This window comes from Phalaenopsis equestris, unplaced genomic scaffold, assembly GCF_001263595.1.
Source record: "Phalaenopsis equestris unplaced genomic scaffold, ASM126359v1 Scaffold000297, whole genome shotgun sequence".
Taxonomy (NCBI): Eukaryota; Viridiplantae; Streptophyta; class Magnoliopsida; order Asparagales; family Orchidaceae; genus Phalaenopsis; species Phalaenopsis equestris.
In genome coordinates this window covers 3,113,325-3,128,079 of record NW_018164739.1, presented here as the reverse complement: position 1 = coordinate 3,128,079, position 14,755 = coordinate 3,113,325, and the positions used below count along the sequence as shown (strand labels likewise).

Below are 14,755 nucleotides of genomic sequence, written 5' to 3'. Positions count from 1 at the left end.
TGATATTTTAAATGTGTCTGAAAATCTTATAAGAATGATTTAATGACTTGATTTGACTCGTATACACTAGTTTTTATATCATTAAATCTGTCTTATCGAGCGAATCAGTTTGACCATTAGTTTATTGAAATCATAATTTTGGATGACTCTTAATTAAAGTTTAAATGTTTATTTTTTTTCAAAAGATTATCTAGAGATTCGTGTCAATGCCTTCAGATTTGTGTAAGATAATGAAAACTTGTTGGTGTCTTATCAACTTGAAAAATTTATGAAAGATGATTGATTTATATTTTGGATGGTCAGTGCCCAAAAAAATCATTATTATATTTTATATTTAATTTAACATTAAAAAATATCGTTATTTAAGTTTATTTTTTAATTATTCATGTTATTTTTTTGAGCTATTTGAATATTCCAAATTGATATTTTAAGATTTTTTATTTTATTTTTAACAAATATGTTTGATATTTGAGTACATTATTTCTCTTAAATAATTAATTTCATGGAGTCTTGGAAAAGGAATAATGGATGTAGCGGTTAAATCCTAGCCGTTCATCTTTTGTAGCTCAAGCTATTTAAGGCGAACTCTCCGTCTTCCATTCTGCCCTACATCGAATCCGCCGCGTCAAGTTCAGTTTGTTCATCAAGGGTTTTCACACTCTCAGGTACTATCTTTATCAATTGGATCTTCTTGGATTAGAACTTTTTCGTAATTAGGTTTTGCAGACTCTCTTTTCATGCATTTAGAGCTCTTATCTTCGCGAGCACGAGTGATTTTTTTTTTCTTCATTAAGGATCTTTTTTAGTTTGGTAAGGAAATCTATTGTTCATTTAGGCTAGGTTTTATTCCATTGGGACAAAGATATTTCTGTTGGGGCTGTCGATTTGCTGGAGGGGAGCATTTCTGGCTCCTTAATTTGAATCTGATGGTTTTCGGATCCTTTTCGTTTTGATTTCCCGACTTTTTCCGGCAGTTATTATGGGGAAGCCGAGAAGGTTGAGGAGGGGATCTGGAAGTGCGACTCAGGCGCCGTCAAAAGAATCCGAGAAGAAGAAGAACAGCGTTGGTGAGCAGATTGAGGAAGTCGGGGCAGCTGCCTCGGGTTCAGTTAATGCGTTAGTGCCCCTTTCGTCTAACCCTGCTCCAGATGCTAATGCTGGGGCGGCGGTTAATAAGACCAAGGGCGAAGCTAGTGCTGGGAATAAGAAGAAGGGGAAGGAGCCTGCCAGCGTTGCGAATAAGGGAAAAGAGCACACGGAGAAGAGTTCTGGTTTCATCTTCATGTGCAATTCTATAACGAAGCCTGAATGCTATAAGCATAGGGTATTTGGCCTTCCTAAGGGCAAACTGGAGATGGTGGACAGGATCAAGCCAGGAGCAAGGCTTTTCCTGTATGATTTTGATGTCAAGCTGATGTACGGTGTCTACCGTTCCACTTCGAAGGGGGGCCTTAATTTAGTCGCGGGAGCCTTTGGAGGGAAGTTCCCAGCACAGGTGAATTTCCTTCTTTGCAGATGGTTTCTCCTATGCACTTGTCCCTAGGAGTTATCTTCTATTGCATTTACAGTTTGATTGCTTTAAGATAATAATGTCTCATTCCCACGTGTTTGGGCTTGGCGTTCTTTGGTTTTGGGCTTGGCGTTCTTTGGTTTTTATTCACCATCAGGTCCCATTAACCTGATTATAATTTCTTTTTAGTAGTGACCTCACTACCTAATTGCTAGTCTATGATTAAATGACTCAATTGTCATCACAATTAGGTTCTTATACCATTTCTACTCATTGATTGGTGACTCCACCCTTCAGCCCTCGTGTTTCCTTTGCTAGCCTAGCACCTATATTAGGGGTGGCATTTAATTGTGTTGAGCAAGTTAGACTTGAACTAGAAATATTCAGGTTTAAGATAACTTAAAATTGACTTGACAATAAATTATATTTCGATTTTATTTGGCTCATTTTAAATAAATTGATTTTGATTTGGCATAAATTAATTTTTTTTATTTGACACAAAATTATTAGCACCTTACTTGCAACATCGGGTTTCGAACTAAATTGAATCCAAGCGTGTAACAAAACAAGTTACATAAAATGGGAATTTTTATGTGATAATTAATTTTAAATCATAATAAATAAAGAATTTATATATAATTATTTATATAAGTTTAAGTGTTTAGAGTAAGGATCAAATCATAAATGAACTTCTCTAGCTTGAAATTGATCAAAAATTTTGTTTGAGCAAATAATTTCACTTCCTAAATTGCCGAGTTTGAGCAATTTAGGAGTTGATCTCAAAACATTCGTGATTGAAATAACGTAAAATTAACTTGGCCTTTATTTAACTTCCAAGTTTGTTTGACTAGTTTTAATTAATTCATTATGAGACAACCTGTACACATTTTTTTAGCTGTCTCAAAATTAATATCACTTTAATGTGATTATTTCCACTTTAACACAAATTTAAGCATGTAACACGACTAGTGGTGTGAGTCAAGCCGACTCGTGATCCGGCTTGATCTGGGCTCGATAAGTGGCCTGTGAAATGAGCTCGATGAGTTAACAAGCCAAGTTCAAGCTAGCGTAGATGACTTTTTATATCGTGAGCCAGCTCGTTTAAAAAATTATTAATATGAAATATACTCAAAATCTATTAAATTTGAAGATTTTATTTTTAAAGCATTAAAAATATTTAAAAATAATATTTGTATTTTATATTAAGTGATTTCTTATTATTTCTCTTTTGGTTGCTCATTCTATTTTTTATTTTATTATAATATTATCTTAAATTAATATTATTTTCTCTTTTATAACAAACAAGCTGCCTTGTGAGTCGCTTGAAAATTAATCTATTTCAAGCTCAAGCCGAGGGTGGCTCGAGCTCGAGCTCGACTCGTTTACATCTATAAACATGGCGAATGAATTTAAAATTGATTTTATATAATATTTTTTCTTAATTAAAATTGAAAAATAATTTCATATGTAATTATTTTAATAATTTTTTATGTTGTGATGTTCTTAATCAAATCTCAAACGAGTTGCTTTGGCGTGAAGTTGGCATGAAATTTTGTTCGTGCAAACAATTTGAATTTTTCTTGAAACAACTTGAATTAAGTTTCAAGCAACCGTTGGATATCAACTAATATTCCAACCCTTAGCTTCTCTGACTTGAAACGGATTTATTCTTAGCAAACTCGGATTCATTTTTACATTAGAACATAGTTTGCGTGATATAATTTCAATCACTTCAAATCCTTGTTTTCCTGAAATAATTAGCAAGTAGAGATATAATTATATTTAATTTTTATGCACAATATTATTTTAGATTATTGAAAAAATGTTATGCAATTTTTTGTGTAAATTTATACTATATGCTTTTATTGAATAAAAAACCAAGCAATTTGGTTATGCTCAGCTTTGCATCAAGATTTGTTTTAAGCTAGGAATTTTAGTTTTGACACGATTGAAAATAACTTGAGTTTAACCTAACTTATAATATGGGCAAGCTTAAATTTTCTACCAATATTGCCACCCCTTTGCCTATCCTTCTAGGTGCATTAGGAAACAAACAATTGATTGGTGGTTTCTATCAATGGCTGTGCTTGATAGTTGATAGTGGTATAAGAATGTAATGAGTATGCCATTTTTTGTCCGTTGGTCATATGCTAGTGAATTTTATCAAATTCAAGGGACGGTTAGTTAAAATGAAATGATCAATTACGACGGTTTCTATGGTTTAAAATGGGTCAAAACCAATTGTTATGATGCCCAGAACTGCCCAGAACTTCCCAGAACTTTAGGAGTCTAAATTGAATTTACTTGTATGTTTATTTTTAATGTTAATGGGTATAAGTTTCCTTATTAATTTAAAATCGTGTTTTGATTTGTTCACCATCCAGGGCTTGTTTGTTTGGACACAATCAGTCAGAAGTTACTGGGGCTGAGTTTTGTACTATGTTTCACAAGTATTTAATATTTACCTGAACTTTTTCTAAACTTATTTATCGCGCTTGTTTCAATTATACGTCGCGGTTTGTAGTTGATAGTGGTATAAGAATGTAATGAGTATGCCATTTTTTGTCCGTTGGTCATATGCTAGTGAATTTTATCAAATTCAAGGGACTGTATAGTTAAAATGAAATGATCAATTACGACGGTTTCTATGGTTTAAAATGGGTCAAAACCAATTGTTATGATGCCCAGAACTGCCCAGAACTTCCCAGAACTTTAGGAGTCTAAATTGAATTTACTTGTATGTTTATTTTTAATGTTAATGGGTATAAGTTTCCTTATTAATTTAAAATCGTGTTTTGATTTGTTCACCATCCAGGGCTTGTTTGTTTGGACACAATCAGTCAGAAGTTACTGGGGCTGAGTTTTGTACTATGTTTCACAAGTATTTAATATTTACCTGAACTTTTTCTAAACTTATTTATCGCGCTTGTTTCAATTATACGTCGCGTTTGGTAGTTGATAGTGGTATAAGAATGTAATGAGTATCCCATTTTTTGTCTGTTGGTTATATGCTAGTGAATTTTATCAAATTCAAGGGACTGTATAGTTAAAAGAAATGATCAATTACAACGGTTTCTATGGTTTAAAATGGGTCAAAACCAATTGTTATGATGCCCAAAACTTTAGGAGTCTAAATCGAATTTACTCGTATGTTTATTTTTAATGTTAATGGGTATAAGTTTCCTTATTAATTTAAAATAGTGTTTTGATTTGTTCACCATCCAGGGCTAGTTTGTTTCGACACAATCAGTCAGAAGTTACTAGGGCTTAGTTTTGTACTGTGTTTCACAAGTATTTAATATTTACCTGAACTTTTTCTAAACTTATTTATTACGCTTGTTTCAATTATACGTCGCGTTTGGTAGTTGATAGTGGTATAAGAATGTAATGAGTATGCCATTTTTTGTCCGTTGGTCATATGCTAGTGAATTTTATCAAATTCAAGGGACTGTATAGTTAAAATGAAATGATCAATTACGACGGCTTTTATGGTTTAAAATGGGTCATAACCAATTGTTATGATGCCCAAAACTTTAGGAGTCTAAATCGAATTTACTCGTATGTTTATTTTTAATGTTAATGGGCATAAGTTTCCTTATTAATTTAAAATAGTGTTTTGATTTGTTCACCATCCAGGGCTAGTTTGTTTCGACACAATCAGTCAGAAGTTACTTGGGCTGAGTTTTGTACTGTGTTTCACAAGTATTTAATATTTACTTGAACTTTTTCTAAACTTATTTATCGTGCTTGTTTCAATTATACGTCGCGTTTGGTAGCCGGATTTTAGCAGAATATTCCTGAGTTTTAACGTAAATCCAACCAAAAAAAAGAAATTAAATCCACACTTCTCTAAGTCCAACTGTTCTTCTCTTTCATTACTTTTTTAACGTAAATTTGATTATTATGTAGATGTAATGGATTTAGCTTAGAAGAAGTTACACAAGTGAATTTATATCAAATACAACTAACAAATTTAGTAGATTCAACCTTAAATTGAACCAAACACTATTCTAAATTTACATCATATAGTTTTGAAGTCGTTTTGAGTATCTCGAGTGAGACTTTTGCCTCTTATTGGTTGAGGCGTTCCTCACCTCAATTCCATTGAGACGTGTGCCTCTCGTGCTTAGTTTTCTTTACTTGTATTAAATGATTCAAAATACGATTTGAAGTCACAATGTCATGCGTAAGAGCTCCCTTTCCTTTATTCAAGCTTCCCAGATTTGTCGTCTGCTGCGGCACTATCATTGTGGCTGTTTGATCCTTCCATTACAATAATCTTCTGCTTATGCCGGTAAAGCTACTTGTTGCACCACTATCGTTGGATGCTTTTACTATCGTCATCATCGCCAGCTCATCCTGTTTCCTTTGTCGCTTGCTGCTTTGGCTTTTGATTATTTATTGTGTTTTTATTTAAATCCATGCAACTATTATGTTCGTTGAATAATAGGAGTAAGAGAAGTCTACTTTTCTGAACTTATTTTATATGTTTGATATTTTATATTACCTACATTTCTTGTTCTATGTTTGTCATCAGCTCTTGTTACGACCACATTCTTCTGATAATTTTACTATCACCGCAACAACCAGTTGATCCTGTTGTCGACATTGTTGTCTGCTGCTTTGGCTTTCGATTATTTATCATGTTCTTGTTTAAATCTATGGAGTTATTATCATGTTCTTGTTTAAATCTATGGAGTTATTATGCTAGTTGAATAATAAGAGTGAAGGAAGTCTACTTTGCTAAACTTATCGTATATCTTTGATGTTTTATGTTAGTTTTATTTCATATTTTATGTTAGTTTGATGACTTGATTAGTTGTTGTTTTTATTTTATTTTAATTTTGTGCAACTTATATAATATTTTATAGCTTATGCATTTGTTATTTCATACAAATGCAACTCTTTTTATCATGATAGAGTGTTAATATGTTTTTTTTTTCCTGCTAGAGTGTTAATATATATATTTGTGTGTGGTTGCGTGTGTGTGTGAGTTATAATGCTTATTAATTTTTTTGTACCCCTTTATTTTGACTGACTTAGTTTCAAACTGTGAGACTTGTATAGCTTATGCATTTGTTATTTCATACAAATGCAACTCTTTTTATCATGATAGAGTGTTAATATGTTTTTTTTTTTCCTGCTAGAGTGTTAATATATATATTTGTGTGTGGTTGCGTGTGTGTGTGAGTTATAATGCTTATTAATTTTTTTGTACCCCTTTATTTTGACTGACTTAGTTTCAAACTGTGAGACTTGTGTCTCAATCCGTCTCGACGGTTGCACCTTGCCTGACAAACAAAAAAAATCCTAATATTCAATTGTACGGTTTTAAATTTTGAGCTTGAAAATAACTTTGAACAAATTCTTTTATACTAACAATTGAACTGATCAGTTTGGCTTGGTTTTGGATTTTAAATGCTTTGAACCGATCTACTCATAATTCAATATTGAATCAGTTTTGTGTAGAAGTTTAGAATTAATAAAAATAATGTGGGTAAATGTTGAAATTAAGTGGATGTAAGTTGGATACTTCTATTTTTTGCCTTACTATTGATCGTGGATCTAACTTGAAATGAAGTGCATTTATTTTGAAGTCACCTTCTCTTTTATATTTTTTGAGGTTTCTCTTATGTTCCTCTTATTTTTTTCAAATTTGAATGTGAGTTTATAAATATGGTAAATGAAATAATCTCTTTTTCCCCATGTCTTCATTTTCTCCTAGTACTTCATTTTGATTTTGTACATTTACATATATGAGGACTAAGTCCTGTATTAATTCATTTAAATATTCTTTATTTTCTCTTTTATTGATGATTACATGAGGATTCTTTGAGTTTTTTGGTCTGAGTGTGTCGGTTTCAAAAAACTCTTTTGTGTTGATTAATAAAACAAATGCGTAATTAATGATGACTTCATCAAAGCACTTCAATAACTCTTACTTTGAGTAATGCTATATAATAATAATTTTGATCAATTTGTGGGTATATTACCTAAAATTTAAGATTTTTGTTGCTTAGTGGTGCCTTCTAGATGTCCTTTTGTTCGTTAAAACATTTTATTATGTTTGAAAAAGTTATGTTTTGTTGTTAGATCCTCTTTGAAGGTTTAAATATATTTGGCTGCTTCTCCTTATCTACTAGGCAATAATGTTTATACCACCTACACTTGTGCTGATTCTGACTTTCATTTAAAATTTAACACTTCAAACTTTATTATCATTTTGTTTGTGAACAAGTTTTAGTGTATTTCTCTAGTATCAAATGTCTCTACTCCTGATCAAATATTAGACTGTCTCAAAAAACATCTTTCAAACTCATGAGTCGTTTAGGTCCATGACTAACGTTTTTATGGAAGCTATTGCGACTATTTAATTTTCAATATGCATTACAAGTAAAATAGGAATGGCTATCTCCTCTCTTAGCTTTTGCCATTTTCTACAAAATATTTCCTTTTCCAAGCATATAACTCCATCTCTTCTCTCTCATGAATGCACTCCATTTTGCTAGTTCATATTTTTAAGTGTATTTGAGAGCGCCTTTTAGTAGGATTTATCACCGGATTTACTCAATCCAGTCAAACATTAAATTGCAAGAGTTTTGTGAATTTATGAATTTCAGATTTTAGATCTCGAAAAAAATCATGAGGAAGGTGGATTAACGGATTTACAATTTGCTGATTTAACAAATCCTACTAACTCTAAATCCTACTTGCAGCCAAACACCATCTTAATTTTCTTATAATTTATGAATTACCTTGTCATCAAAGCTAAAATGAAATAAGAAAAAAAAGAACAAAAAGCCCTTTAATGATTTGGTATTGAATCAAGTCTTGTTTTATCAGTTGCTATCAGGTCAAATTTTTTATTTGAAATATGCTTTAGTCGCCCTTATAAATCATCCCTTCTTATTTCATACCAAATTGTAAAATAAAAATTCAATCAAAACCCAAACACCTTAGCCTAATTTTTTTATTTTAATGGCCTTAGCCATTTGATTTTTTTAATGCATTTTCATGGGACTATTAAGGCAATGCTTGATATGTATTAGGCCTATGGAAACTCAGCAAATGAAGTATGAGAGTTCTAACTCAAATTTGAATAAAGTTATCATATGATATCATTGGTGCATTAGTTTGGGTATTAGAAATCTTAGAAATGTCATGCAAATGATTATATGTTGGCTTCAAAATGTTTGGGGTTTTAAGTTGGTGAAAAATTAAGATATAGATGTTAAATAGGAAAGTGGTAGCTTGGATCAGATCTTGAAGTCACGATTTATATGGCAGTGGAATTGATGCAACATCCTATTTCCCATCAATCTTCTAAAAAATAAACAATTGTGAACTCAAATAAGAAGTAATAAGTTTGAATTAAGAAGATTAAATGAAGCAAAGGAAAAAGATTTGAAACATAAGAACCTGCCTAGGTCTAGTTGGCTTTGAAACCCTTGATAGAAATTATTAGTATTGATGTGGAACAAATTAGTGATGATTCAAGACTAATTAACTAAGGCTAGTAATGACTTGTCGGTTTGTCTTGTTATCAGTGCTTGAAGTAAACACAACTCATGGCTTCTTAATATGAACCTGTAAATGCCTAAATTATGATTGATATTATATTCTTTTATGTTTATTTTTTAAAAACTAGAAGCAGTTTTCTTGTAACATGGTATGACATAACCTCGTAAAATTTGTATATTAACATGTCATAAATAAAAAAAATATCTTTTTGAATTTAAATATAAGAAAAAAATGAATTAAATTCTAAAACTTAAACTCCATAGTGATGCGGAGTTGGGTTTGATAATTGAAATGACTCAATTGATTGATGAGGGATTCTCCTAGGAGAGTGTACAACAACGCTAACAAGGCTTTATCCCACCAAGTGAGGTCGGCTACATGAATCTTTTTCTCAATTGTGTTCTATTAAGTGTCATATTTTCACTTAATTTTGATAAATTAAGATCATTTTTTATACAACAAACTAGTCTTGTTAGGCCTACTTCTACATTTCTAAACATCAGTCAAATCTAAAACATATATTCTCTTAACTGGGTCATTAGATGATCAACGTTTAATGTGATCTAAGGTGACTCTCTCTAATCTTGCTTGCAATATTTAACTTTATGCTTATCTTTTATCGTCCAACATTCCGCGCCATAAAACATTGCTAGTTTCACCACAATCTTATAAAATTTCTTTTTAAGTTTAAAAGATACTTCTCTATTAGGTCTGACACATTCCTCCATTTCGACGATTCAAATTAAGTTCTACTAATAACATCTCCATCTATATAACATCACATTGAACAATAGACCCAAGATATCTAAAATGCTCACTTCTGTTAAGGCTTGATCACCCATTTTTAGAGCCCCATCACTTGATCTGCTACTAAATTTACATTTCATATATTCAATTTTAGATCTACTCAAACAAAAGCCTTTAGACTCTAAAGATGACCTTCATAGTTCAATTTTTTTCTTGAACTCTTTATCTGTCTTATTCATAAGAAGGTTATCATCAACGATGTTTAGGAGAGATTAAGAGGGATATTTAGGCTAAGTGATTAATGGATTTAAGTATATAGAGAGTGGCAATTTATATTGAGGATTTTGGATTTCTGTCTACAACCTATAATTCCTGCATGTTTCATCATTTTTTTTTGGTAGAGATTCAAATTGGCTAATTTTAGGCTTGAATTGTATGGAATTGAGTCTGTTGTGGATCTAAAAAGTTTGATTAATTTTGGACAAGTATTAGTAGTGAAATTGGCTTTTGGAAGGGTTAGGGGTCAGTTTTGTCCAGAATATATTATGTTTAGGGTTTTTATTAGCAATTTTAATTGATCGAGTGAAATATATGGAAAATTTTACAACCTGTTTTATGATCCAGAGGCTAAATGATCTGAAAAATTTTGATGCAATTAGCATAGAATCGATCTGTTAATTGAAAGTGATTCCGAAATTGGTCTAGAATTTTAGCCATTAGATTAGTTTTTCAATTAGGCTTCAGGATTAGAATTAAGGAAGGAAAATTTGGATATTCTATTTAGAAACACGATAAAAACATGGATTCAGGAAAATAATAGAAAATTTAAAAGAAAAGTTACAAGAATGTAAATAATCTTAATCACCAAAGCAATGATCTTAACGATTCACTCAAACTCTTGTTAAGACCAGCCACCAAGGCTACCATAATCACCTTGAAATAACTCAATTTTGCTTAAAACATGAACTCCTTTTAAGTTTGAAAATTAAGTGCCTTGTAAAAGATGTTTCTTCCCCAAAAGGCATATTCTCTGCACGTCAAAAATCAAAGCCCAAAAGAAGAGAGAAGTTCGACGATTGAAATGACTCTCTGACGTGGTCAACACAATGCCATTCTTCTTATTTGCTTGGTAGCCCCCGACTTGACTTTGATCTCCACCTAAGCATAGAATACTTAATCAAGATTGTTGATTTATGGTCAACATATATATGAAATAAATGCACAAACTCACTAACAAATACTTAAATATCAGCATTTTAACATGGAATGCACAAATACTATTGGCATAATAGAAAAGTGACTTGAGCTAATTTTATGCTTTTCATTTGGACTGGCTCTTGGTAATAGGCCTCCTGAATGTGAAGCAGCTCCCTTGACCTGATCTCTGGTAGTAGGTCTCACATTGGTGCTTGTAGGCCCCACCTTAGGTCCACTGCTTTTGATAATGGGCCCCTGCTTTGTATCCACCATAATGAGCTACATCACATAGCCATTGGAATTATATTCCAAGCCTACACTTTTTAAGCTAGCAAAGTAAGACAAAATATGATGAAAAAGTGAATGAATAAAGCTAATTATGTGCTCCTCAACTCATCATTCCTCAAGCTAGTAGGTTTCCAAGTTTTTTTTTTCCAATTATGGCTTCCAAATCAGTTGAATAAGATTTTGTTGCAAGTTGAGATTTTACTGTTGACATGATTTAATTTAGTTTTTTATTGAAAAATTTTTAAATCTGTTTTTTTTCCAAAAGGGTATAATTAAAGTAATTTTGATTAGAAATCATTAATGAAATTTTAAGGATTGACAACCTAATTATCTCGTCTACCTCTTTTCTCTCGTTTGTGAGATATTCATTATGACCTTCGTGTTACTGTTTCTAATTAAAGAATTAGACGTGTTGCTTCTCTTTCCTATACTACGCTTGATGCCTCCCTTCAATATTTATATTGGATTCAAAACTTTAATGTGATTTTCAAGGAAATCAATTAGCTATATTCTCATAAGACATCTTGCATCTAATTGATAAATTCAAGAGAAGAGTACTAAAATCCAAAGCTAAAAGAATAGTCCATTTTTAAGGCCCATTGAAACTTCAAATCAGTAGTCTTGTTACATTTTTTGCTGCCTTATTCACTACCTCGTGGTATCCTCTCCAATTGGTGATTAGGGCTGTCAATTTGGCTTGTTGTTCATGAACAGCTCGTGTTCGGCTTGTTCGTTAAGCCTAACGAGTTGAACACGAGCAAATTTTTTAGCTCAAAATGTAAACGAGCCGAACACGAACAACAGTTTGTTAGCTCGTTTCGGCTTGAAATGGCTCGAAAAAAAAAATTATATAACTTTTTATATAACAATATATTACATATATTATTTATATAATAATATATTATATATATTTATGTCTAAGCTTAAATCATAACACCTCATGTGGCAATGTGATTAGTGCATTTTTCTGTATATATTTGATCCAGGTTTGAATCCCACACTTTACATCTATTTTTCTCAATTTTAGTTTAACAAGCCAATTTCTAGGGGAACACAAGCTGGACACAAACACGAATATTTAAATCGAGACGAACACGAACAGAACACACTGTTCACGATTTCGAACACGAGTCGATTTCAAACACGAGCTATTTCGAACGAGCCGAACACGAGCCAAGCCTGAGCGAGCCAAGCCTGAGCTCGCTCAAGCTCGGCTCGTTTACAGCCCTACTGGTGATATAGATAATGGTTGTAACCTTCAAAATATCAGTACATTTTCCATCGTTTTTACAGTTATCTTATGAATCTCAATCTTCAACCCTTAATATGTTTACTAAGCCTACCTTCTAGTTTTTCCCATCATCTGCAATTAGTTACAATACAATGTGTGTTAGTGCTGCAATATGTGAGGTCGGTCTTAAGCATTTGGAAGTATATCTTTTTTTCATGTAACATTGAATTATAAATTTTCTAAATCTTAAATGGCACTCATACTTGCAAATATGTATTCTGATCATGAATTGCTGAAATACATGAAGAGATTACTTGTAGTCTAGCATCTATGAATTTCCTAGAGTAATAATTAGAATGAAAGATATTTGAATTCTATTGCTTTTGAATGTTTTAGCATCCATAGTACCAATTAACGCCAAAGATAACAACTGACAGCGAAAGTAAAACATTTATGAATTTCCATTTTTTTTAATTTTTGGATAACCATATTAATTTTTAATGCGACATCTGATAGATGAATTATTTCAAAGAAAGAAATTTTCATGCTCCGTAAAAAATAAAGGGAGCTTTTTGATGCATTCCAATATAACAAAACCAGCACTTAATCTGTAAGCTAAGATAAACAGCAATGATAAAGCAAATTTTTTATGTTGTATTCCATGAATAATTTATTCCCTGAATAAGAATTCATTTAGAAAAATGCCATGTTAATAAAGGTGGATGTGAAGGGAGTTATAGCGAGACGGATTAGTGAAAGGCTGTATTGTAAGTATGAAAGTAAGACTACACTATGGTTTAAGCTTGGAAGAATAGACCGGATGAACCATCAAGAGCCTCAAAATTTTTCATCGAGAGAAGCAAATGGATGATTAATGTAGATTTTGAGCTAGAAAGTGTTGAGGTTGGGGTGGTGTAGAATGCTAAGGACGATTTCATTAACTGTGTGTGCAAGTTCAAATGTTACTTTATTATTTTTTTTTCAAGTTGGTTCTTTGTTGGTGAGAATGCAAATGGGGATATCCCTGGCTTCAGTGACTAGTTGGCGGCAGGAAGAAGAAGCAAAGTTGGTTAGTGAGATCGGTTTAGGTGAAGATGTGGAGGAGAGAGAGGTGTAATAATTGAGTTTTGATTTACCCTTGATGCTAAAAATTTACTATTAAAAAGACTTTTGTTCACTGAATGGCTTATTTGTTGAACTTGATGCTTAAATTTGATTGATCACTCATTTTGAATGTGGTTTGGGTAAACGATGTCTAGTATATATAGAGGCTACAAAATTTATTATCAGTTTGGTTTTGTAGATGGATTTTTTAATTGTCAAGTGAATAAAACGAAGTGACTTGAGTTTGTTGGCATTCCCATGGTGAATGCAAGCGTTAGTCTTTTAAAAGGAAAAAAAGGCCATCTTGGCTAAAGAAATGGGATTAGGGTAAATGATTTTGAGTTATTGAAAGGTGTAACATATGAGTTTTTAATTTTAAGAAGATTTTTGTTCACGGAATGTCTTATTTGTTGAACTTGATGCTTAAATCTAGTTGATCACTCATTTTAAATGTGGTTTGGGTAAATGATGTCTAATATATTTAGAGGCTACAAAATTTATTATCAGTTATTTTTAGCGCATATAGTCCATATTTTTGGGTTGGAGAAGATTATGTTGCTGCCTATGGGTGAAAGTGACAGGTGATATGGAGGGGAAGAGGTCCATGTCTGGTCTGTAGAAAATCTAAAGGTGTTGTTAATGGAAAGAATTGTAAGTATTACACCATGTTAGGGGAGATAGTGCTAAGGAGAATAGTGGAGGAGGGAAGAGGTAGGAGAGATTGAATGAGATTGAGGTGGTGGACAGTCTTCTTATAAGCAGCACATTAAAAACACCATGTAAGGAGAGATAGTGCTAAGGAGAATAGTGGAGGAGGGAACAGGTAGGAGAGAGTGAATGAGATTGAGGTTGTGGACAGTCTTCTTATAAGCAGCACATTAAGATTACTTTGAGAAGGAAAGTCGTCTTATTAATGGGCTGTTGACCAGTGAATGTAAGAGAATATAGGCCATTATTTTGGGTTAGAGATGATAATGGTGCTGCTTATAAGTGAAAAAAACAGGTGATAGGGAAGGGGGAGTGGTCCATGTCCGGTTTGTAGAGAATCTAAAGGTGGTGTTGTTAATGGAAAGAATTGCAAGTACTACCAAGTAGGGGAGATAGTGCTAAGGAGAATAGTGGGGGAGGGGGAGGGGGCCTACTTCTACATTTCTAGA

The 14,755-nt window shown here is 32.4% G+C and overlaps 1 protein-coding gene across 1 annotated transcript in view; it reads left to right on the top strand.

The window, feature by feature from the left end:
- The first annotated feature begins 609 nt into the window (after window positions 1-609).
- LOC110025369 overlaps window positions 610-14,755 on the top strand; it is a 20,253-nt gene continuing 6,107 nt past the window's right edge. The window contains exons 1-2 of the mRNA XM_020725814.1: window positions 610-665; window positions 975-1,495. Of these exons, the coding sequence (XP_020581473.1) occupies window positions 980-1,495 (516 nt within the window). The 5' untranslated portion in view covers window positions 610-665; window positions 975-979. The remainder of the gene's footprint in view (window positions 666-974; window positions 1,496-14,755) is intronic.